The following is a 25,508-nucleotide window of genomic DNA, read 5'->3' on the forward strand; positions in this document are numbered from 1 at the left end:
CTGAATGGATTGATGCTAATAAAAGAGCTTGACGCTGCAAGCTCAACCACTTGCCTACTCTGCCATTACATTTGTGAAATAGTTGTCAAGACTTTCAAGCCACCAGACATACCAGTGCAGCACCAAGCTGACAGGATTGCTGCTTATTCTGGCCAAATTATGCTGCCCAGGAAGCATCACTTATACTTTGGGCTTTACCAATTTTTTCCTTTATGATTAAGAATTTCTGTATTTCTGAGCATGGTGATTTAAACTCCACTGCACAGCTGTTCCCAAAACAAAAATACCAACAAAAGCCTTTTGTATGGGGGCTGTCAATGGAGCTAGTTTAAAACAAGGTTCTGAGTTTGATCCTTAGCAGCAACACACAAACAAAACAAAACAGCATTGTGTGCTGGGGGATTGCTCCCAGGGGCTTAAGCTCTAGGTTCTATCTCCAATGATAAAAAAGTAAATGCAGTCAGGTGTAGTGATACATGCTTATAACCCTACCACTCAAGTTAAAGGTTTGTTCAAATTTGAGGCCAGCCAGCCTGTCAAAAACTAAGCCTATAAAAAACTTGCTAAGTTTCTGGGTTTGGTAAGTTGCACCCACTACCACAGATGGCTTGATGTCTATAATGAAGTATTGGTGGTTTGCCTCCCACATATTTAAGTATACTACATGCATTTGCCGTGTAACTAGGCAGCGGGTACCTGATCCCCTGGAATTGAAAATTAGGACAATACCAAGTGATATCGTAAAGTACATGAATCTATTTGTACTTTTGCTAACATTTTTAAACAAAAGGTTTGGTTTGAACAACCCTAAGTTTTGGTGTATTTTGCCATACATTAGACCAAGAGAAGAAAGGTAGATGGAAGACTTCAATGGGTTCTAAACCAAGTACTTAAAAAATCAGAAGGGGAAAATCCTTACAACAGTTTGCTTTCCAACATGGGTACAAATAGTTCAACAAGCTCAAGGGTCAAGCAGAACATGAAAACTGAGATTTGCTGCTTCAAGTCTTTGAAATTTGGACCAAAGCACCATTGGTTGTCAGAACCTTGATTTGTTTACACATGAACTAATTACTTATTTTAAAAGATTTATTTATTTATTATAAATGAGTACACTGTAGCTGTCTGCAGACACACCAGAGGAGGGCATCAGATCTCATTACAGATGGTTGTGAGCCACCATGTGGTTGCTGGGATTTGAACTCAGGACCTCTGGAAGAGCAGTCAGTGCTCTTAACCACTGAGCCTCTCCAGCCCAAACTAATTACTTATAATAGCTGTATATCCTATTTTTCTATCTTGGAAACCCTAACCTGCTTTGAAATGTTTGAAATCAGGTGGGCTTGGTAGTACATTCCTTTAAACCTAGCATTCTACATAGTGAAACTGTTTCAAAAAAAATAATAAAAAGGGATTTATGTAGGAAGATCAACAGCACATAATGGCCCATGAAGTGCCACCAGATTCACAGCTGCCTATAGCTACAGCTCCAGGGATCCGTGCACATAACCATAGACAAAAAAATAAATAAAAAAGGACTATACAAAGTTGTCTTTCTCTCCAGGACAGTGGAGAGAACACACACACACACACACACACAAAAAGGGTAATTGTTCTGAGTCACTGGAATTAGACATTAGGACTTCTGAATGATAATACTATATTCTTTATCAACTCTGCTCAAAATTTGTTCAAGGTAAAAACAGCACTTAGTTTTTTCTAGATAGAAGACTACAACAACTGGATTCGTTTATGCCAGTATTTTATTAAGACGGGGTGTCTCATTGTGTAGCCCCGCCTGGCTTCACACTGCTTCCTGAGTGGGCTTCCACATCCAGCATACATGCCAACATGTTATTTAGTCCCTCACCATGTTTAATTTGTTCAACCTTTTAGCCAGTGTTGATTTTTTACCTCTACTCACAAACCTGATGGTACAGTCATAGTCCTTGAGCTACTACCATTCACAAAGGAGATCAAGAGGCTTTCAGAATTTTATTAAAAAAAAAAAAAATCCAGAATGGATGAAAAAGGAACAATCATCAAGAATATAGATGTCAGACATTGGCCACCCAAGAGGGTAGCTGGAGAAGTATGCCTTAGGCCCATGAGAGGCTTGTATAATTCTTGATAGATCACTTTAAGCTATGGCTAACACAGCTGTTATCCATTGACCTAACTTCTGTACCTATAGACCATGACACAGAGAGCTTAGTCTTGCAAGGCATCAGTTGAAGGAGCAAATGTACACACAGGTCATTTATAGCAGTGCTCTTGGTCAACAAGCATCTGCATATGACCTCAATTCAAGGTCCATGACAGATTACCTCTACTGCATGTGAAATGGGCTTCCATCTTGAAAACATAGCTACTTCAGCACAAACCAGATTTACCTAATAATGATTGGTACGCAGCCCCATCCCACCCCTTTACGTGCAGCTGAAAACAGCAGGCTAGTTATAGAAGTGTGAACCTGCTATTGCTGACTTTATTACCATTAAATGAGTTATAGCTATTGTCACTGGATTTATATATTAAGGAAATTATATATAGAATACTGCAAAAATACAGTAAAAAGACTGAAGTTTGCCCCTTTTCTGCTCAGGAAGTTCCTTTACTCCCAAGCTTCATAGTATGTCGTCCTGGCTCCACAATGCACTGCCACTATTACTGTTTCTCTTCCTTCTGATCTTCCTTCTGTTCCCCAGTGCTAGAACTTCCAGAACCTTCCCGTTCAGATGCCATCTGTTGAGAAAAATACTTGAGAATCACTAAGAAGCCACAAGTCTGCTCCCTGTTCAACAGGCTTCATTCATCATACAGACCTCGCCTTGTACTGACTCCCCTCCTCTTGTACAGCAATGGTATTCCCTACTATTCTGTGACATTCTACTCACAGTATCCTCAATTCTATAAATGGTTATACAGGGAGCCCCAGTCATTAGGCCCCAATTACCCCTCCAGCCCTTGTACCTTTTTATATGCCATTTCAAAGAGTTTCAATGATGCCTGCTGAAGGGAAGATGCCGCCTGCCTAATGTTTTCTCCTGTTTCACTGTCCTTTCGAGCAAGGAGTTCTCTCATTTTGGAAATCTCTTCCTTTAGCTTGTTGCACTGGAAAATGCAAAAGACAATCACACACACAAATCCTCTTTTCTATCTAGGTCTCTTGTCTCATTACATGTAATTTACTATTCATATTTCTAAATAGTTTTTGCCTCCCCACCTACAACCCTTATTCATATTTTTAAGAAACTGAATCACTATCAAACCCAAAGGAAAATGAGATTCAATGAGCCAGTGAAAATGTTTTTGAATTGTTACCTCGTCAGCAGGCAACTGGTCCTTGAATTCTTCCATCTTGGTTTCTGTGTCATGAATAATTCCTTCAGCCATATTAACTGCTTCAACACGTTCCTTAGAAAAATTATTAGTTCAACATAATAAACTTTTCAATTAACCAAAGTTTCATTAGCTTCTATAATAAGTGAGAAGTTACTCGCCACAGTTTATTAGCTGAAGTACTTGGCATGTCTTTGAGCCAAAGAATTGAGCTGGCTTTTGTGACATGGAAATTTTAACATTGGATGACTAAAGAGAACATTCCAACCCAGTATGTGCCCGTGATCCCAGGTATCAGGGAGGTTGACAAATGTGGGGGTTGTCTCAGACATCCTGACTACACTGTGTAACTCACGTTAAACAAAGACATTAGGAGATGAGAAGTGAGAGAAGGTGGGTATCTGTAACCTGCCCAAACTTGAGCTCAACAAAAGCAATCACCTTCTTCCTCCGGTCTTCTTCAGCGTACTTCTCTGCATTTTTAACCATGTTTTCAATATCATCTTTGCTTAATCCACCAGAAGACTGGATTACAACTGTAGTTTAAAGGGAAAAAAAAAAAGGCAGCTCTTTAGTTCCCTTCTTTTAATGCATTAAGAAATTACTACACTCGGCATGGTGGTACACACACACACACACACACACACACACACACACACACACACACACACACACACACCTTTGATTGCAGCATTGAGAAGCAGGAAGATCAGAGTTCAAGACCAGCCATGGCCACAGACCACCACTATTTATATAATAAGGAATACTTATAGCCTTGTAAGTAAATTGTATAGAATGATCCAGTGATCTGCCTCCAACAAATTGCTACTTCAGCAATCCACAAGGTCAGGCTTGCCTCTGTTTATACCCCCTTTCATGTTATACGTATAGAAGCTCAGACATCTGTCCCACGATTTGGAAGAAAGAGGCAAGCAGATCTCAAGAGTTTTAGTCTTGTCTACCTAGCAACTTCTAGGGCATCCAGGGAAACAAAGTGAGATCCTGTCTCAAAGCCAAACAAAAACACCCGGGTGTCTGGAAACATAACTCTTTATAAGTTTAAGAGGCAGCTAACCATAAAATAAATAAATAAATAAATAAATAAATAAATAAATAAATAAAATTTAAAAAAAGGGGGGGGAGGAAGCTTTGTGCTGGAGGCATGGTTCAGTGGTTTAAAAGCAACTGTTCCCCCCCCCCCTTTTTTTCGGAGCTGGGGACTGAACCCAGGGCCTTAAGCGCTCGACCACTGAGCTAAATCCCCAACCCCAAAAGCAACTGTTCTTGAAGAGAAGCTGGGTTTAAGATTCACAACTGTCCATTGCCAGGGGATCTGATATCCTGTTCTAACCTCTGAAGGCAACAGACATGCATGAGGTGCAAGAAATACACGCAAGCAAACACCCATACACCATGTAAAAATAAGTCTAAAGTGGCGACGTACATTAACAACCTCCCTAGGGGAGAAAGGCTGTTTCCTGATAATGGCCACCTTCCCTTTTTCTTTGATGCTAACCAAACCTAGGGCCTCACATATGCTAGGAAGGCGCTCTCTATACTGGGAGACCTCCTTAGGCTCACACGTCATTCACAGTCTAAATACTTACTCTGTTGCTCACGTCCTGTCCCTTTATCTTTGGCAGAAACGTGCACAATCCCATTGGCATCAATGTCAAATGTAACTTCAATCTGAGGCACTCCACGAGGGGCTGGGGGAATTCCAATCTAAAATAAATATCCAGAGTGAGCGCTTTTGAGAGGCCCATGTACTCTCATTTCGAAACAGGCCAACCAACACTTGCTTCCTAAAATAAGTGGTATCTTCACTGAGTGTACAAAAACGTGACATTTAAAGTGATGGTAGTAGTTTTAGTGCTTTTTGAAAGCAACTGGGCTTCAAGGAGTTAATGACCATGATGGCTATATGTACCTAGAGATTACAGCAAATGAGGAAACTTCTTTACTGTAGCAATGCTGACCATTAAGTGATTTTGAAATGAGTAATCAAGATAAAATTTAACTTCTGAGTTAGCATTGCTTCTGAGTCTGAACATTTACCAGGCTTTTAACATTTTTAAATTTCTGAAAACACAAAGTACTTTTAGGTAAAAACTAAAATCATGAGTTTTATAATTCACCTACAAAAACTTGTCAAAAACAACACAATATGCCTGTATGTCAGCAGTTTGGAGATTAAAATGTTAACTTCGCACACCAAAATCATGACATTCAGGATCAAAATACTTACCAAAGTGAACTGTCCTAGAAGTTTGTTGTCTCCGGCCATCTCTCTTTCCCCCTGACACACTTTAATCTCTACTTGAGTTTGTCCATCAGCAGCAGTAGAAAATACCTAGGGAAAAAGAAAACCTGGTAATCTTGATTTAACTATACCTATTATAGAGAAAAGGCTAACGAGAAATTTATTCTGATACTGCGTAATTCCTAATGTCTATAACTCTCAGGACAAAGGAAGGGCAGAAGAAGAGTTAGTTTAAAAGGACACACAATAGCTATTGCTTCAGCTAATTTAAGCAAGTTATGTTGTATAAGATGAGGCTTTAAGCCTTAAAGTTTAAGGCAACAAAACAAGGTTTTAAATACTTGTTTGCCAGTCCAGGAAAAGAGGATCAGAGACAATGTGCTCAGTAATAAGACGTCACCACACTTTCCTTCAGAATGATGTGTTGACAAATACATCACTGCACAAACACCAGAACTAGAGTTCTCAAGGAAAACTGACAACTAAATTAGTCTAGAAATATAATATTGGAGACATGTTCACACTACTCAGAGTAGGCAGTTCTCAAACTCTAAATTTTCACTCCTCAAGGCCCCAAGTGCTGGCATGATTTAAGAGCCACAAGAAGTAATTCTTCATCTAAGACCATGTCATGCCCATAAATCCCTGCTTGGTAGTGCCCATCATTCTCCCAGAAATCAAACCTCCTCCCATATCCCTAGCCAGGATTTTCTTTGCCTTTGATAACAGAAGACTACAAGGATTTTGGTAGCAAATGATAATAGCCTTTTAAAGGCAACTGCTAGTTGAGGTCTAACAACTTTTCCAGGAACTGCAAAAAGCAAACAAACAGCCAGTCTGCTAGTATAGACTTAGAAACAAAGTTTTAAAGAAAAAGTTCATACAGTCACTGGAAGCAGAAGAGGTTAAGAATAAAGAATGGCTCTTACCTGGCTCTTTTTGGTTGGAATAGTGGTGTTCCTATTAATAAGCTTGGTAAAGACACCTCCAAGTGTCTCAATACCTAGAGAGAGGGGAGTGACATCCAAGAGTAGCACATCTGTAACATCACCAGCCAACACACCTCCTTGAATGGCAGCTCCAATGGCTACAGCCTCATCAGGATTAACAGCTTTACTTGGGGCTCTGCCAAAAAGATCTTGCACAGTCTGCTGAACCTAAGCATCCGGAAGAAAGAACCTGTTAGTCAACACACAGGGCAACTGCTGGAGTGGAACGGAACACTAATATTCCTTCCAGACAGCAAGTCAGAGAGATCCAGGTTCAAGACGGCTGACTTCTTGTTTGTGTGTGACTTCAGAGCATCTCATTCACTGTCCACTTAGAGAATAGTTTATTTCAGTAATCTAGCTTCCCAGAGGACATCATTTGAAGCGGAAGGCACATGACAACAAGGAGTTATAAAATATAGTTTTCATATTCTACACAATTGACCAATTTGAAGTAGTAATGTCAATTCTGCAGCTGAAAAGAGTAGTTTTTGAGCCTGTGTATTAGAGCTAACAAAAGTGAACATCACCTTAGGAGAATGGGTTAATATCTCATAAACCAGAATCCTAGGTCTAAGCTTATTTTGAGCTCATTTTCCAACATCCAGGTGTTTCAAACAGAGAAAAAGAACAAACCACTACCAGAATAAATGCATCACTAACTTGGGCCTCAGATAATTCAATCTGGCTACCAAACCCCAACTGCACCTTCAACAAGTCTGTGCTCAGTTATTACTTCTCTACACATCTGCTTTCAGAATGATGTGTTGATTAATAAAATGCATCATTGCACAAACCTTTGTTGAAATTCAAGCAGCCCCACACCCCCTGCAACCACCAAGTACTACTGGGAAGATGTGTCCAAAACACCCCTCCAGGGACTGGCTACTATCAAGGTTTAACAATATCTTTACCAGAGTAGGATTAGGATCCTCCCTGCTACCTTTTCTTGCATCCTTTATTCCAAATAAACTATATAAGCTTTTTTTTTTTTGAGGGATTTGTATGCAAGATATAATTCTGTATGTAGTTGCATCTTACCTAGAATGCAAGGCCATCCTCCTGCTTTATCCTCAAGTGCTAAGATTACACAGGCATGAGCCCTCACAGGCAACTAAAAGCACTTTTTGGTGAGTCTGGTCTTACCACCCTTTAAAGAACACTAGTAGAATGGATCATATTCCTGTCCACACACAACATATCCCATTTGTCCCAGGAATGTAATTATGTATTCATTCCTCTATGAGGAATACCATGAGTCCATACCTTGGGCATCCTCGTCATGCCACCAACCAGGATCACTTCTCCTATGTCACTCTTGCTGACTTCTGCATCCTGCATAGCTTTCTGACACGGAGCAATAGTTCTCTTGATTAGATCTGTGACAATGCCTTCAAACTGAGCTCGAGTCAACTTCATATTCAAATGCTTTGGTCCAGAAGCATCCATTGTAAGGTATGGCAAGTTGATGTCAGTCTGCACGGGAACTACATGTCAGTAGGTAGCCAGCCCGATTGGTACTTTGATACCCCCATTCAAAGTTAAAACCATAACCTTGGACTTGAAAGGCACATAGGGTAGGCCTTACTAAATGAGTAGCTACCAAGCACAATGATTCCAAAGTAGAAATACACACTACAGACTCTATTTTAATGGAGTCTACACATAGTAACAACGAAGACTGAAGTAGACAAGCTTAAAAAATAATTACCATTTGACAAATATAGAATGGCAGAAAAGATCTTTAAGAACTATATTATGACTGAGCAGTGGTGGCACACGCCTTTAATTCTAGCACTAAGGAGGTAGAAACAGGCGGTGAGTTTGAGGCTAGCCAAGAGAAAAACCAGCCCACAGAGAAAACAAACAAAAACAAAAAGAACCATATTGTGGGGTTGTCTTTCACATTAAGTTTAAAAATTATCTCATGTCTGGACTAAAAAGAGAGCTCAGTAGTTAGGAGGACTTGTTATTCTTGGAGAGAACCAGAGTTCAATATCTAACACCTAGCTAAGGACTGCCTAAAGTTCCAAGGATTCTGATTTCTCTTCCACCTTCTACTGGTAATCATCCTCAATTGCCTTCTTCCATTCCCTCTGCATACATAAAAATAAAATCATAAAAAAGGGAAAGAAATCACACATGTATAAAGAAAACTGTTCTCAATCAACCTCTTCATCTTCAGCTATACTGAACTCAAGGTCAGTCTGATCTGCAAGAGACTCGTACTGCCACTATACCCACAGAGAACTGGTTACTGTATTTAAAAAGGAAAAGCCAATACCTAATCCTAAACCCCATAGCTTGGGGCCATAAAATGTACAATTAAGGATTTTTAGAGTTGATATGGTGATACATATTTGTATGAAAATACCTTAAAACTTATCCTCTATTATGTGTAATATATACTGAAGCGTATATAGCACATTATCTAATCTCAGCACTCAATCTATTTCATAGCAAATAAATACATGTTCATGTGTATGTAACTAGAAGAACAGTTTAAAAATTAAACTAGTGAAATTCAAAGACTGCTATTAATAGTGAGGACACATCCAGACCCCTCAACCCCCTAAGGTGCTTTACACTTTTATCAAAGGCTAATAGAATATACAACCTGAGAGAAGATAAGTACTTTTCTTCAGGACAAACGACCTTAGACATAGACAGTTAAATACGTCATAGTCAGTACACTCTCCATATAAATAAGAGTAATCTATATTGCTCGAAAAGAATAATGACAAATCAGAAAATAAGATCAATGTTGTCTGGCCATTTTGTCAACAGAAACAGTCTCATTCAAATTGGCAATCACTAGCCATATCTAATTACTGAGTACTTTCTAGGACTAACTACTGTGTGTGTGTGTGTGTGTGTGTGTGTGTGTGTGTGTGTGTGTGTGTGTGTGTGTGTGTGTGTGTGTGTGTCTGAAGTCTAAAGCGGGGCCCCACTATGTTGTTCTGGAGGTCCTAGAACTACGTATAGCAGGATGACCTCAGACTTCAAGAGATCCACCTGCCTCTGCCTCTCAAGTGTCATTACATCTGGCATGGGACTACTAACTAACTTTTAAGATAAAGCCATTCTAGGACAAAGTCCTGCCTGCCTTCCTCACTTTAAACTCTACCACTTTACTCTCATTAATTCACAAATCATAATTTGACCATGTTTAGTAATTCTAGGTTCTGTACTTAATGATTTTGAGATGAACACCAACCCACACCTATGTCTAGGTTTACTATCTCCTCCATCTGCACCCAGTTTTTCCAACCCTTCTCCAGTCTTTACCCATGAGCTTTAAACATACTGCCACACTCAATTTTCTCCAAAACTCTTAAAAAGTGCTACCTAAACGTATGTAGATGTGTACATACTACATAAACACAGGTATCTACAGAAACAAGACAGTGTCGGCTCCTCTGAACTGGTGTTACAAGCAGGTGCTGGGAACCAAATGGAGGGGACAATGGCAACATCTCTCAACAAGTCATCTCTTCCCTGCCACCTCAAACTATCCTGTCCTTAACATGCTGTGTACCCCAGTTGATGTTTTTTCAGTCTCAGAGTTCTCCCTCACACACAAAGGGTCTCACTAATCAGGCAAGGCTGACCTTAAACTCATCTTCGCGCCAGCCAGCACACCCAGCTGTCAGGTTCCTGTAAAACTGACACCATCTTCCTGCTTCAGCTTCACAGTGCTAGGATTACAGATCTAACTTGTCACCTTTACCTTTAAGTTATTATTTAATGCATGGTCCTTACTATTTACTAGTATATATTCATCTGGTAAACCTCACAACTGTAAGAAAAATTACCATTTGTTGGCCTCAGTTGTAGGTTAAAAAGAAAAAGTGAAATGATTCATTCAAAATCAGAGCTAAGAATCTTAGGAGTGGACTGGAGACACCAGTGTTTAAGAACAAACCATTAATCCCAGTTATGTGGGAAGCAGAAACAGGTGATCTCTGTGAATGAGATCATCCTGGTCTACAGATTCCCAGGACAGCCAAGCTATACAGAGAAACGCTGTCTCAAAAAACCCAAACAAAAAGCAAAACCAAAACTAACAAAAATTTCATTTGATATTAAATATTCTAATGTCCATCTTTCCATAGTAAACTAGTAAATCTACTGAGATATTTCTAAGGATTCATTTTACAGATTTACAATCACAGGTGTACAAGGATTTAATATACTTTACTAAATACTAGAAAAATAATATCCTTCAGTAAGATACAGACTATATAAAAATAACCAACTTCTTCCTCTCCAAGTATCAAGTTCTGAGATTTATCAGCTATCTACTGGCAGTTCAGCATACTCTTAAGCCACAACCCTAAACACTGTCATATAACAGGGACAAATGACATGATGTCAATACCAATAATGAGTATGTTCAACTTTCAAACAATGAAAATTTGGAAGCTAGGGGAGCTCAGAGGTAGGTAGGTTTCCTATATAGCATTCAGGTTTCAACAAAAGTTAATTAGCAACAACGAAGGAACCAACAGTCCCCTAACCTCCTACTGGGAAACAAAGTAACAACCTGAAGCAGTCACAGCTCTGCGATCACAAGAACCCAGCACTGGACATGGGAATTCCACCCTAGCCAGTACACAACCTACATCTAACAAGGAAGTCTACTTTATGAGTTTACGCTTGGTTGCTAAGACAACGAAGCTTCACCTGGCAGAACTGTCAACAATCTCAGAACTCGGAGGGAGCAAATCTGTTTTACAGCTCATTTTCTGGAATGGTGATCCAATTTATTAAATGACAGAGAACCAGCAACTCACAAAGCAGTAGATTACATTTAAAACATTTTTTCCAGGTTAGTAATTCCATCTCTTCACATTACTTTTACTAATGCCTTGCCTTTTTTAAAGAGATGCTGAGATCTATGTGCACTCGAGCTAGTTCAAATCATGGAACCCTTTTGCCTCAACTTCGCATGTACTGGGATTACAGTCATGCACCATGAACTTAAAAAAAAAAAAAAAAAAACAAAAAAAACAATGCCTCAGGGGCAAACAGGTACAGACCACTAGTAGGTGTTTAGACCCTGGGTTCAATTACGAGCCCCAAAGAAATAAAGCCTGTTTTTCTTTGTTAGAGACAAGTCATGCTACATAGTACAAGTTGGCTGCAACTCAGTATGCACACAGACTTGCTTTGGTAATAATACTCTAGCCTTAACTATCTCACCAGAGTTTCCTTTTTGTAATACTGGGATATAAAAGGGATATACATGCTAGCCAGGTCCTGTACCAATGAGCTATCATCTCCTGATCTAAAATTCTCATCTTGCTGTTTGTGGTGATATAGGACTTTAATCCCAGCACTGGGGAGTGGGTGGGGGGAGAAGGAAGAAAGAGGGAAATGAAAACACATCTTTAAAGTAAATTACTGATGTCATTCAAATAGGAGCATGATTGTTATTTGGCTCTAATATATCTTTATAATCTTTCATTAAAATCTTTTAGCTCAGGGATGGACAGACTCAGTGGTTAAGCCCTCATCCAGAAGACTCAGACTCAACACCAACAGTAACATGGCAGTTCTGATGCCCTCTTCTGGCCTCCACAGAAACCAAGCACAAATGCAGTAGATGCACATGCAAGCAAAAGATACACACACTATTCAAATATGCTCAGCACTGGGCATTTTCCATCCCTCACCTGTACAGATGAGGAGAGCTCACATTTAGCCTTCTCAGCAGCTTCCCGAACCCTCTGAAGTGCCATGTTGTCTTTGGTCAAATCAACCCCTGTCTACAAAGTAGGATTAGTGAGACAATTATTACAGAACTGTAGTAGCAATGTAGAACACATTTTTTGTTTGCTTATTAAGGGGCCAACCCTTTATTAAAAAAAAGTCACCTTTAAAGATCTGTAGAAAATAACCAAGTATTAATAAGTTATCTGATTTATGTCAGCAGACTGAACACCACCCATCAATCTGTTTTTCTGAGTTCCTAAAAATTCCTTCTCCAATACTGTAACCAAGGTCACTTGGTCTTTTGTTCCCAATCTAATCAACTAAAATGGTTTATTTTACCCATTAATGTGAAAATGCAATTAGTTACCTTAGTGTAGAAAAACTATTAACAAAGCAAAAACCAATGTAAACAAAAATATTCTCAACAACTCAAGGCCTACACATTAACCACAGCAGTAACTAACCTCCCTCTTGAACTCCTTGACAATGTGCCGTAACAAAGCTTGGTCAAAGTCTTCACCTCCTAAGAAAGTGTCCCCATTGGTGGATTTCACCTCAAACACTCCTTTCTGAATTTCCAGGATAGAAATGTCAAAGGTTCCTCCACCTAAATCATATACAGCAATGCTAAAAAATAAATAAACAAATAAATAAATCCCAAGAAACAAAACCTACTACAAAAGAATGAATTACTATACCAAAGTTTAATTATTAACCATGTTATTTTCCTGAAACATTTAATTAACTGTAAAATGTAGTTAACAACCTAAGTGACATGCCTGTTAACATATGGTATCATAAGCATGCAATGCAGACGAGTGACATTAGTAACACACACAAACTACAGTTTCCAAAGTATTTGTCAACAGGTCACCAAAAAATTATCAAGGGTCTAAAATGAACAGTACAATGGTCTTGAATTAATGATCAAACAGATTTGGAGAAAATAAAGTACATTTTTTTGTCTAAGCATAATGCTTCCCTACACGAATGGTTAATGCTCCGGGAAAAATCTTATAGCTGATATAATTTAGTTCACAGCACAAGTCAGGTGGCGGTAGTGTGCGCCTTTATCCCAGAGGTGGGGGAGGCAGGCAAATCTTTTCGAAGACTGCCTGGTTTACAGAGGAAGTTTCAGGACAGCCAGAGTTACATAAAGAAATGGTCTTCAAAACAAAGCAAAACAAATTACAAGCACAGGGCTGTCAGAATAGATGGCTTCTCTGGAGATGTCTGGTTCCAAGCCTGATCAATCCCAGAAACCTACACGGAAGGAGAGAATCGATTCCTCTAAACTGTCCCCTGATCTCCACATGTGCACTGTGCTGTGAACATGCCCCACCATACACATAATACACTCTACGTGTGGGGGCTGGAGTTCCACAGCGAAGAGCGCAAACCAGTTTCATTTCAAGTCCCTACATCAGGCAGCTCACAACCACCTGTCATTTCAGCTCCAGGGGAATCTGCCATCTCTGTCAGGAATAAGATGCATATACCTATATACAAACACATTATAATGGAAAGTAAAACTAATTTTTAATTAACAAAAGAGAAGGCCAGCCAGGTAAAGGCACTTGCCACCACACGGGACAAACAGACCCATAACCTATTTTAGGGAAAGGCAAGAACCATTTCACACAGTTTATCTTCTGACCTCAATATCCATGCCATGGAACAAATGGACAACACATGGACCCACACACACACACACACACACACACACACACACACACACACACACACACACACACCCCATAAACGAGGTAAGGATTTTACTGTATCAACTCACACTTTGTCTTCGGATTTGTCCAGACCGTAAGCCAGAGCTGCAGCTGTAGGCTCGTTGATCACTCGGAGCACATTTAGCCCAGATATCTGGCCAGCATCCTTAGTGGCCTAGAGAAAGTAGAAATAAATCTATCTTTCCATCCTTTAGCTCAGGAACCCTACCCCGACTCCCAGCAAACAAGAGATCTAATTAATTTTACCTGTCGCTGTGAGTCATTGAAATAAGCAGGGACTGTGATCACAGCATTTTTTGCTGTATGGCCCAAGTAATTTTCTGGGAAACAAAGAATAAAATGCAATTGTGGTACTATGTTAGGAGAAAAAAAAGCAACGAAATTATTAATGAAGCCTAATATTCCACATCTGATCCTCTTGTGGAGCAACAGACTCCTTTGTGACTTAACGTGGAGAAAAACCATGGAGAAAGAAAGAGTGGGTACTGTTATCTAGTAGCTTGTAATCTAGCATCTGGGAAGCAGCAGGAGAAACATGAGTTCAAAGCTGTCCTGGGTTACAAAGCAAGACCTGCAGACAAAGTAGCTCATGCCTATAACCTTAGCACTCAGAAAGCTAAAGACAAAGATCACTATTGAGGCCAGTCTTGGATACAAAGTGAGTTCCAAGACAGCATATAACTACAGTATGAAATTTAGTCTCAAAAAACAAATCACTCTAACTACCTTAGTACGTAGATGGCTACAACTGTAGAATGTGAAGCTGAAGCCAGCCTGGGATTCCCACCCTGTGTTGATTCCGACTTCCCAAAATGTCTGAAGGTCTGGGAAGTGCTTTTGTCCAGCTCAACAGCAGAGATGTTGGTGGAAAGTCCAAATCACCTTTAGCATTTCAGGCTCGACTTATCAATATCCAGTGACCTTTAAACTTAAGTTTACCGTGTAGCTTTCTGGCTTCTGACACAAAACACTACCATGCAACCCTACTGGGGGAAAAACAACTCCCAGCAGGTATCATTAGGAAAGTTAAACGCAATTTGCAGATTAAGTATGAAGAGTCTCAAAGTTTTGCCTTTTCTAAATTTTTCTATGCAAAAGGCTTAGACCCCATCATGCACAGAACATGAGGTTAGTCAGTACTACCACAGAGACACAAACAGCAGAGACATGAACAGCACGTCCTGTTTCCTAGATGTGAAGTAACCCTCACCTGCAGTCTCTTTCATCTTCATCAACACAAACGCTCCAATCTGACTCGGAGAATAGAGTTTTCCATGAGCCTCCACCCAGGCATCACCATTGGAGGCACGGACAATTTTAAAGGGAACATTCTTACTTAAAGATAAAAAGAATCATGTAAGAAAACTATCCTGTGAAACTTACTACTGCAAGGACATCACATATCACATCCATTTTAAATTGTACAATGACCAGGTAGTCTCTAAGAAAATGTTACAATAAAATACTACCCAGTCACAAAACTGAAGTATGAATGCAAAGGAAGATGATGGATGAACACTGACCTAGGCTAACTTAAAGCTAACCAGGTCTACCCAACATTTGTGGAAAATTCATACTCCACCCCCAGACCTTAAAGGACATTTTTCAGGTGTTTTCTGCTTCTGTCTTTCCACCATGCTAGTCCTGGGGTAAAACTCAGATTTTCAGACTTGGCAGGAAGTGCCTTTACCCTCTGAGCCAGCCAGCTAGTCCATCCAAGTGAGTCTCAAATGTTTAACACACACCTCAAACTTACTTAATAAAAAACAAGGGGGGCCCTGCTGGAGAGATGGTTTAGCAGTTAAGAGGTTCCCAGCAACCACATGGTGGCTCATAACCATCTGTAATGGGATCCAATCCAATGCCCTCTTCTGGTGTGTCTGAAGACAGTGACAGTGTACTCACATACATAAAATAAATCTTACTTTGAAAAAAAAAAAAAAAAGGCAGTTTCCTAAGAAAATATAGATAATAGTAAACTTGGGGTGTTTTTCTAAATTTTACTGATTTCGTATATATTGGTGTTTAGTCTGCCTGGCCAGGTGGTGTCAGATTCCCAGAAACTAGAGTTACCAATGGTTTGTGAGGCACCATGTAGGTGTTAAGAATCAAACCCAGATCCTCTGGAAGTCAGCACTCAACAGCTGAGCAGTCCCCAGCTTTTCTTCTTTTTCTTTTGGTTTTTCAAAACAGGATGTCTTTGTGTAGCCTTGACTGTCTTGAAATTCAAAAATCTACCTGCCTTTCTGCCTCCCAAGTGTGGGATCAAAGCATGTACTACCACTACTACCTGGCCCCTATTTTTCACTTTTAATCTCAATTTAAAGGAAAAAGGGTGCAAAATTGGACCAAGGAGATAGCTTAGCAAATAAAGGTTCTTACTGCCAAGTCTAATAACCTATCTTCAATGGCCAGGACCTACATGGTGAAAGAAAATGGACTTTGTGCAAGGTATACGCTGGCCTCCTGTCACATGACAGAGGATGAGTGACAGAGGATGACCATACTCACAAACAAAACAAAAATATAATAGAAAGGGTTGGGGATTTAGCTCAGAGGTAGAGCACTTGCCTAGCAAGCGCAAGGCCCTGGGTTCGGTCCTCAGCTCTGGGGGGGAAAAAATAGTCAGGCAGTGGTGGTGCATGCTTTGGTCTGAGCGCTAGGGAGGCAGAGATAAGAGGATTTGAGTTTGAGGCAAGCCTGGTCTACAGAATGAATTCCACGAGAGTACACACAAAACCATCTCTCAAAAAACTAAAAACTGCACTCATCTGGTGGGATGTGACTTTTCCCCAAGAACAATAATGAGACAGTGGATCAAGGCCCCCACAGAACTGGGATCAAAGCCCCAGCAAGTCTGGGTTACTGGTGCTTCCTAGTACTCACGTGTCTTTCTGTACTTCAGGGTCATCATATCGTCGTCCAATAAGACGCTTTGTAGCATAGAAAGTATTGTTTGGGTTGGTGACAGCTTGTCGTTTTGCTGGCATACCAACAAGTCGCTCCCCATCTGGTGTAAAGGCAACCACAGAAGGGGTAGTTCTGGCACCTTCGGCGTTCTCCAGGACCTAAAATTCCCAAAGACACTGTTTAAAGTACTAGTCACCACTGGACTCTTGGTAGCCAAGACTTGAGATACAACCACAGCTTAAACTGTATTTAAAATAAAAATGCTGAAAGGATAATGCACTAAACTGGCATGTTTTATTGTTGTGAATCCTACAAAAATACCATTTCAAATATACGCAGAAGACTATAGCCATACCACCTTTATTATGACTACTGTTAATTACATACAGAAGCTAAAATTTCAGACAAAAAAATAGAGAACAGCATAAATGAGGACAACGGAAGGGCTTATGTTAGTACCAAACATGTGGGGTTTCAGCCGGTACCCAGTGCAGGCATGGGTAAAGAAGCAGGACAACTATAGATTCCCAGGAGCTCTAAGCCTTGACAACTCAAAAGAAAGTTTGTGTATTCTGCTGAAGAGGCTTCAACAACCTTTACATAACACAAATGTGGAGCTCTCCTTGTTTCTAGTGAGTAGAAGCTTCCGACCTCCAGTCTTGCTGGACTCCTAACACAGCAAGCCATTTCAAGTCCTCTAATGACATCACCACCAGTTCCCCAAAGTCCATGTTTCACTTGTACTCTTGGAAGTTAGATCCATTTAATTATGAACACCCAAAGGTTAATTCCTAAGTCTTAAAAAAGCAAAAGCGGTTGGGGATTAGCACAGTGGTAGAGCACAGGGCCCTGGGTTCAGTCCTCAGCTTGGGGCAGAGGGGAGCAGTGGGGCAAAAGCAGGCTTTAAATGCAAATTAGAAGCCTAGAGTGGTTAATAATGCCTGTGATCTTAGCACTTAATACTGTACCCTTGAAGCTGGCCCAGGATACAGTATCTCAGGAGGAAAAACCAGCACCAAACTAAACACATCATTGCTTGTTTGTAAGACAGGGTTTCTCTGTGTGGCCCTCGTTATCCTGAACTCACAGATCCCTCTGACTTTGCTGGGATTAAAGGTGTCCACCATCAAGCTGGGCTCCGATTTAGCATTCCTGTGTACTTAATGCCATTCCTATGTACTAGATATCTAAATGACCCCGGGCTTCAATTTATTCTCACCTTGGCTTGTTTGCCCTCCATAACAGCCACACAGGAGTTAGTAGTACCCAAATCAATTCCAACAACTGCACCCTTGATTGCTTCTGACCTGTAAGAAATGAAACACCATGGTCATCTTAACAATGATCTCCAATGTCAGGAAGAACTGTTTTATGTTGGTGTTAACAGTGGCACACTAAATCAACTACAAATACAAACGAATAGTTAGCGATAAAGAGGAATAGTTCCATGTTAACAAATACACCCATCATAGCTGAGGTTCAATGTGTGTTTTTCTCAGAGAGAGTGAGGTTATACTTACGCATAATCCCTTCTTGAAACAAATCTAAAAGCCTCATGACTAAGGCCATTCCAGCCATCCTGGGGAGAAAAAATATTGCATCAGCCACCAACTACAAAGACTCTTGTTTTTTTTCCAATTATTCTGAAAAAACTCATGCAACTTTTAGTCCTTAGTATGTAAAATACATAGATTACAGATCACATATCTACAAGTTTTCCAGACTTGTCTGGTAAAATTAAGCGTACATAAAATTGTCTTGAATTGCCACCACTAAAGAAAAAAAAAATTACATTGCAATGGATGTACAACTTTGACATTATTTATCTTGTACCAGTATCTGCTGTGACAAACTGTGATGCTTAGAAGCAACTCTGGCCTTTACCAACAAGCCCCCCATAAATTGTCACTCAATTTAGGACAACCTGGAAGTGGGCAGAAGTGCCTTGCTCGAACACAAACTCCCGTGAGGGGAGGGGGGAGGGGGAGGGGGGAGGGAGGGAGAGAGACACTGAGACTGTGTGCGAGAACCACTTTTGCTGAACACCTGATTAAGGAGACACCAAAAATTTCAAAATTCAGTTGACTGGCCTAATGGCAAATGCCTTTATTCCTAAAACCTCAAAGCCAGAGACAGGCCTGGTCTAGAACAGCTAGGGCTACACAGTGAGACCCTGTCTCAAAATAAACTCACAACCCTGTACACCTCACTTCAATAACGTGTGCACTGCAAGTAGAGATTTAAAGTTCTCAGATACATTTCCACTGGCCTGGTCAAACAATTATTTTGGAGAGTTTCAGGTCTCAATCTCCAAAGACGTACTTTTTCTTATTTCAGATCAAAATCTTTTTTCTACTTGTTATTATAAATCACAAGTAAATCGAAGGAAAAAAACCTCTCTATCTTTGGAGCTGGGTGTGCTCGCCTTCAATCTCAGCCCTCGTGGGGAAGAGACAGGCGCGGGGATGTGGGGGTGTCTCTGTGAAGCCCACAAAGTTAATTCCCGGGCAGACAGGTCTACAAAGAAACCCTTTCTCAAAAATATAAAGTGAAAAGTCAAAGAATGGAGTTGGAATGTTGGAATTTAATTTTCAGTTCCTAATGTGGATACCCCCCACTTCTTCACAGCAGCGACATTCTTGAATATTTACAGCAGAGAAACTGTCCATCAACCCTCAACAGTCTAGCGTACATAGTTCTGCGTTTCCAGTAAACTATACCTACTGTCTAAGACCAAGCACATCCAATGTGCTACAGGTTAGAGGGCCACTACGTCGTGAATTATTGGGGTAAAGACTTCAGAACGCCAAGGATTGTGACTCAGCATAGCTCGAGGCTAAAGCCCTCAAAGAAGGCCAACAAAGACTATCGAAGGTCCGTTACCTTCCTACGCTCCGGATTTCTCCTAGAGTCTGACCCCGAAGGGCAAGGCCTGCCTTACTCGAGTCGGGGCCTGGAGCCCCTACCGGAAGGCATGGCAGCTCCTCACCTGGTGACGGGCGGCGGCGGGACTCCGGGACGCTGTGGTGCCCACGAGACGCGCGGCCGCGGCTCTGCTGGCGCTTATCATGGCGGCTGGACAGAGGGCTACGAGGGCAAGAACAAACACCCCACAGACCCGGAGCTGCGTGCACGGCGGTGGCTACGCTTCTGGAACCCTCCAACCACGTGGGGTGGGGGGGCGGGGGCTGGCCGCTGCAGCAATGAAGCCCGCTGTTCTGCTGAGGCACCTAGCGTAGTGCCTGACCAGAAACTTCCTGTTTGCTGCTCCCGGAATCGGCGCACGCCGCGAGCACGCTCCTCAGAATGATCGTTGAAAATTTCCGTTCTTTCATCACGGCTTCTGGGGCTGTGGGAACAGTGAGAAGGGAGCGGGAGAAGAGAGACGTACAGGCATTACTTCAGACAGCCCCGGTCCTTGAGGCAGGAAAGACTCAAGGTCACACGGGATAAATTACGAACCGATTACAGTCTCCTTGCGTCAGTTGCGCAGAAGGAGGGGCCTCCTGCGCCTGCGTCGTCGGCTCCGGATGAAGCCCTGTAGCGCATGTGTAAGGGGCGTGGAGGAAACGGGTTAGGACTTAACTGTAGCGTTTATTGGATACTCCAGTGCACGCGAATTTACTGGAGAGTACCGGGGGCGCGAGCTCGCGCGCTCACTGGTAGGCGCGTGGGAGTTTTTCCCGAGGCCGCTACTTGCAGCGGGCGCCATCTTGTCCTCAGGCGTTGATAAGGGGACCTTTGTTCTCACCGTTTATTCATAGCTTCAAGTATGCACACCTGTATATGCGCGGTCTTATGGGATCTGATGTCCTCTTCTGGTATGTCTGAAGACAGCTACAGTGTACTCACATGCACAAAATAAATAAATCTTAAAAAAAAAAAAGACTGTCTTGAGAAGGATGAGGGCTCTTACGTGAGCTCTTAAGGTTTGCTGGGCCAGAGGCGACTCTTTTTCAAACCTTGCACTTGCCAGGTGTTAGTTATACTGTGACTTTTTTTTTTTTTTTTAAGACAAGGTTTCAGACGGGGTGTAAATGGCTGGGCATGGGGAGAGTCTCTCTATATGGCCCTGGCTGTCACAGAACTAGCTATATAGACCGGGCTGGCCTTGATCCCCCGCCAGTCTATCCCCGGAGTGCTGGAATTAAAGGCTGCACCACCCCACCCAACCCCAGTGTTTTACTAGCCTTAGCTATGTGGTGGTTTTGTAGCTTTTGTTGTCCTCAAACTCAAGGCTGACCCTTTCGAATGCCTGGATTACAGATGTGAGGTGTGTCTGTCCAGAGACTTTCAGGGACAAAACCTGAACAAATGTTGTGTCAAGTTTTTCTCGATGGTGGTAAAAACAGTTCAGTGATTCAAAGACAGTGAAATAGAACTTGGTTTTGGAGGTAAGCAGTTTGATATAAATAGAAAATAGTTGGGTAGGAAGTGGTTGTACAGTTCTGTGATTCCAGCGGCCATCTTTGATTTCATCACTCGTTCCAGGCCAATGGGCTACATGAGACTATCTCAAAGAAAAAGAAGTGAAAGTAGTCATCACTGTAACAAGTAATGAAGAAAGTGGTGAAATTAGGAGATAAAATACAGTTTACATTATGAAAAGAAGGGAAGGAAAGATAGCTGGGAATGGTGCTGTAAGCCTCCAGCACTTGGGAGGAAGTAGAATCAGAAATACAAGGTCACCTTTGGTGATATAATTAGTTGGAAAGCAGCTTGATGACACTAAGAGACGGTGAACCTGTTTCAAAAAGGGTTAATAAAATTAAGTTAGGACAGACATTACAATTACATACATTTTTAAAAATGTCCTTGTGTGGGGTTGGGGATTTAGCTCAGTGGTAGAGCTAAAGGCCCTGGGTTCGGTTCCCAGCTCCGAAAAAAAAAAATGTCCTCGTGTGATAAATGCTTGTGTTCTATCAGACATGTGGAGGGTCTGATTTTAACATAGCTACATAGTAAGACTGTCTCAAAAAGTAAAAGGACTAGAATTGTATCTGAGTTGTTAAGTGTGCTAGCCTAGAAGGTACTAGGCCATGAGTCCATACTCATCATCCCTTAAATCAGGTTTAGTGGCACAAACTTCATCCCAGCTTTCAGGAGGAACATTTTAAGTTCTAGACCAGCCTGGGCTATATTACCAGTAACAGGCTACATAGGAGTCTCAAATCAAAAAGGAACCTCTCGCCTCTCTTCATCAAATTACACTTGTCATTATATCCTTACTGATCTAGCACTTGAAGAAATTACCTAAGAAACTACATTGCCAAGGCCAAAGTTAGATTGTTGACCCCCTGAAAACAGTTATTCTGCCACAGTTTCTTGAAGAAAGAACATCAAGAGGAATGACAGATACTAAACACTAAAACAAAAGTTGAAACCGTTGCACCTTACATTGACTATAACAAGAAGTAAGGAAGGCAGGTGAAGATAATTGAAGCCAGTGTATTCATGTAAACTGGTGTGCCATTTGTCTCTGAGACTGAAGTAGGAGTTCAAGGACAGCCTGGGCTACACAGCAAGATCTTATTTTAAAAAGATTAAGTTGGCCTAGCATAGCCAAAAGCTTGAGGCCAGCCATGACTATATAGTGAGTTCCAGAATGAATGGGTCTCTAAGATAGCAAGACTTTGTCTAAAAGTCCTGAAGCAACAACAACAACAAAGGTAAGTATTTGCTTTTCTTCTTATTCCACATACTTAAAAGCCAGAGTGAGAGCCCTGGAATCCAGTGTTATATATCTTATTTAGTTTAATATCCCAGACTTGCCTCAAATTCACTAAATTTATTTGAAGCATGGAACCTAAGGTTATATGCAAAACCTCTACTGAGCTTAATCCAGATGATTGATACACACACGCACGCACGCACGCACGCACGCACGCGCACACACACACACACACACACACACGTGATTGATTTTCCTTATGGTTTTGTCAGGCCATTCAAAAATATTCTTTATGACCACAAGGGGGAGGATGTGGCAGGTAAATGTTCAAAGCTCATACATGACAATACTTTAATCTTACCAGCGTGAAGGAGAGCCTTCTGAACTGACTGCTTGCAAATGAGCATCTACAGCCTGAAGGAAATAAATTGAATCTAAGGAGGGTTCAAGTGACTGAAATGGATAGCGAGATCCATTGCCCAGTGATACAGTTTACTGTACAGCATTACGTTTGCTTTCTCTGTTGGCATTTGTTATCCACTGAAAGGGAAAGGACTAATGCATAATTTGCCTGAGGTCCAATGTCTACTGAACAGGAGAAGGGATAGTCCAATACCTGTGCATAACACACAGAGATGACACTTGTTCCCTTTCTTATTTGACCCAGTCTCGCTGCGAGTCACTGTCTGACCTCTCGTTTGCTATATAGACCTCAAAGAACAGGTCTGCCTGGCTCCACCTCCGTTGTGTTGGCTATTAGAGGTGTGCACCACCACACATGGTGCTTTTTTATTTTTATTTTTTTAGACATGGTCTAAGTTATACTATCTGGTATTGAGTTGACTCTGTTCGGAGTGTGTATATGTGAATGATAAAACCAGGATTTGAAGCCAGTCTGTCTAACTTCAGAACCTGCACTTCACAGCATAACCAAATGTCTTTACTTTTGTGTCCACATATATATAGGTGAGTAGTGAAATACTGACTTATTCCACTGATAATAGCAGTAATTTTAGGTGGTAGAATAAAGAAAGAATAGTAAAAAATGTCTATTATAGGATAACCACAGAGAAATTCAGGGTATATGTAGGTAACTCAGCAGTAGAGTGCCTACCAAGAGAAAAATAAGGTGTCTGAACTTAGTCCCCAACCCTGCAGAACATACAAAAAAGGTTGAGAGAAGATTTAATCTGTGATATAATCCGTAGGATTTATACTATAACTTGTAGACTGTAAGAACTAAATATTATTTTGAAAAAATTTGAAACAGGGCCATGTCAAGTGACCCAAACTAACCCTAAACTTAAAATCTTCCTGACTCAGCCTCCCAGGTACTTGAATTACAGATGCTCACCACCATCCATGACTGGGGGGAGCACTTCTGGAGTTAACGTTGGCTGACTTCTTGCTTGTGATTAATCATGAATGAATCTGACAGACATGTTATACCCTGCCAAGTTCCTCCACTTATGCATACATCCTTGAGAGACTGTTCAAGCCTGAAGAAAATGGCCTTAGTGGAACATAGATACTGTGTACTATAAAATCACCATGTAAGCATTAGTGTTTCACTTCCTGGAAGTGGTTGTGCTTGTGTTGCTTGCTTTTAAAAGCCACAGAAAATACACTTCTCTCTGGCATGGTATTGGCCGCAGCCCTCCCATCTTGCGTCTTCTTCCTGCCTTTCCGACAATCCTCCTCACTCCCTTGTTCTCTTGTTGACTGACCAGCTGGCTCCAGCACATGACTACCTTTATGTTTTTAAATCAATGTCTTTTTAAATTGGTCACTTGGAACACATCTTTTCAATCCCCTCAAAGATAAATGTCATGTGGTGGCACCTTCCATATTCAGGAAATAGAACTGTGGGGTACTGTAGGAATTTGTCACTTTGGTTCTCCTTGCAACTTTTCGTGTCCCTGAAACAGATTTCAGGAGTCAGTTCTCAGGCTTTTCTTTTGGTATTAGCTACACTGCACTGGGGAGGGGGCATTGTGTAGCTTTGCTTTCTACTGAGCGTCCCTCTCGAAAAACTATTAAATCAGGTGATGTCTCTGTGCCCAGGAATGATGACCCACCAACTTGGCTGCCTTCTGATAAGGGAAAACAAGAACTACAATACATCAAAATAAGAAGCCATGATGGATGGTGGTGACAAATGCCTTTAATCCTAGAACGTGGAAGGCAGAGGCAGATGGATCTCTGTGAGTTTGAGGCTAACCTGGTCTATGGAGCAAGTTCTAGGACAGCCAAGACTACACAAAGAAACCCTGCCTTGAAGTACAACCCCCCCCTCTCCCCAGAGATGTCACTTTGATTAGCTATGACATCTACATCTTCAGGAATAATGTTATACTTAGAGGTTGACGTTATCAGTCTTGCTCTGGATTTTCCTTCATACATGGAACACAGTTGCATATAAGGTGACAGACCTGTGAGAAGACTTATTTGTAGGATGGGTAGGAATGACAAAAGCAGAGATTTGCTCTTTTTTTTTTTTTTTTTTTTTGGTTCTTTTTTTCGGAGCTGGGGACCGAACCCAGGGCCTTGCACTTCCTAGGCAAGCGCTCTACCACTGAGCTAAATCCCCAACCCCCAGAGATTTGCTCTTAATGAGGAATTGTGGTTCATACTTGTAATCCCAGTATTTTCAAGGTGTAGCTATCTTGGCTACATAATGAGTCTGATGGCTTCCTAGGCTATATTTGTTACTGAGCTCATCTATTGAACTGAGTTGCTAAAGTGCACAGGTAATCCAGAGACTGGGTATGGCTTTGCACTGCCTATGTATTGCAACTTGGCATAAATTCCAAAAAAGAAGTCTGATTTGCCCTGGTTATGGTTATGTAAATACATATGTAATAAAATAA

General features: G+C 41.2%; 1 protein-coding gene and 2 non-coding genes across 4 annotated transcripts; all 3 read right to left on the minus strand.

Annotated features, from left to right (window-relative positions):
* Positions 1-1,745: 1,745 nt before the first annotated feature.
* Hspa9 (heat shock protein family A (Hsp70) member 9) lies at positions 1,746-24,700 on the minus strand. Of its 2 annotated transcripts, XM_063277217.1 has the most exons (18): positions 20,430-24,700; positions 19,957-20,316; positions 18,488-18,546; positions 18,187-18,274; positions 16,944-17,125; positions 15,268-15,392; positions 14,304-14,377; positions 14,105-14,211; positions 12,777-12,939; positions 12,273-12,365; positions 7,861-8,070; positions 6,535-6,762; positions 5,591-5,695; positions 4,950-5,067; positions 3,784-3,878; positions 3,325-3,417; positions 2,974-3,114; positions 1,746-2,745 (listed from the first exon to the last, which is right to left on the minus strand). In XM_063277217.1, the coding sequence occupies exons 2-18, from the start codon at positions 20,035-20,037 to the stop codon at positions 2,668-2,670; spliced, it is 2,040 nt and encodes a 679-aa protein (XP_063133287.1). In that variant the 5' UTR covers positions 20,038-20,316; positions 20,430-24,700; the 3' UTR covers positions 1,746-2,667. The 2 variants fall into 2 exon arrangements, with proteins under 2 accessions (XP_063133287.1, NP_001094128.2); NM_001100658.2 differs by lacking the exon at positions 20,430-24,700 and having other exon boundaries at positions 1,977-2,745; positions 19,957-20,140.
* On the minus strand, positions 5,983-6,050 carry LOC120098355 (small nucleolar RNA SNORD63). Its single transcript, XR_005496544.1, has one exon. It is a non-coding gene; the product is annotated as a small nucleolar RNA SNORD63 (small nucleolar RNA).
* LOC120098354 (small nucleolar RNA SNORD63) lies at positions 7,315-7,387 on the minus strand. Its single transcript, XR_005496543.1, has one exon. It is a non-coding gene; the product is annotated as a small nucleolar RNA SNORD63 (small nucleolar RNA).
* Positions 24,701-25,508: the final 808 nt, after the last annotated feature.

The sequence above is a fragment of the Rattus norvegicus genome, chromosome 18, assembly GCF_036323735.1.
Source record: "Rattus norvegicus strain BN/NHsdMcwi chromosome 18, GRCr8, whole genome shotgun sequence".
Classification (NCBI taxonomy): Eukaryota; Metazoa; Chordata; class Mammalia; order Rodentia; family Muridae; genus Rattus; species Rattus norvegicus.

Coding starts and splice junctions, on each gene's coding strand:
- Hspa9 (XM_063277217.1), bottom strand. CDS start 20,037: ATGATAAGCGCCAGCAGAGCCGCGGCCGCGCGTCTCGTGGGCACCACA. Junction 12,940..14,104: donor GACAAATCCGAAGACAAAGT/GTGAGTTGATAC, acceptor TTTATTTTTTAG/CATTGCTGTATATGATTTAG. Junction 5,696..6,534: donor TTCCAACCAAAAAGAGCCAG/GTAAGAGCCATT, acceptor CTTTTTCCCTAG/GTATTTTCTACTGCTGCTGA.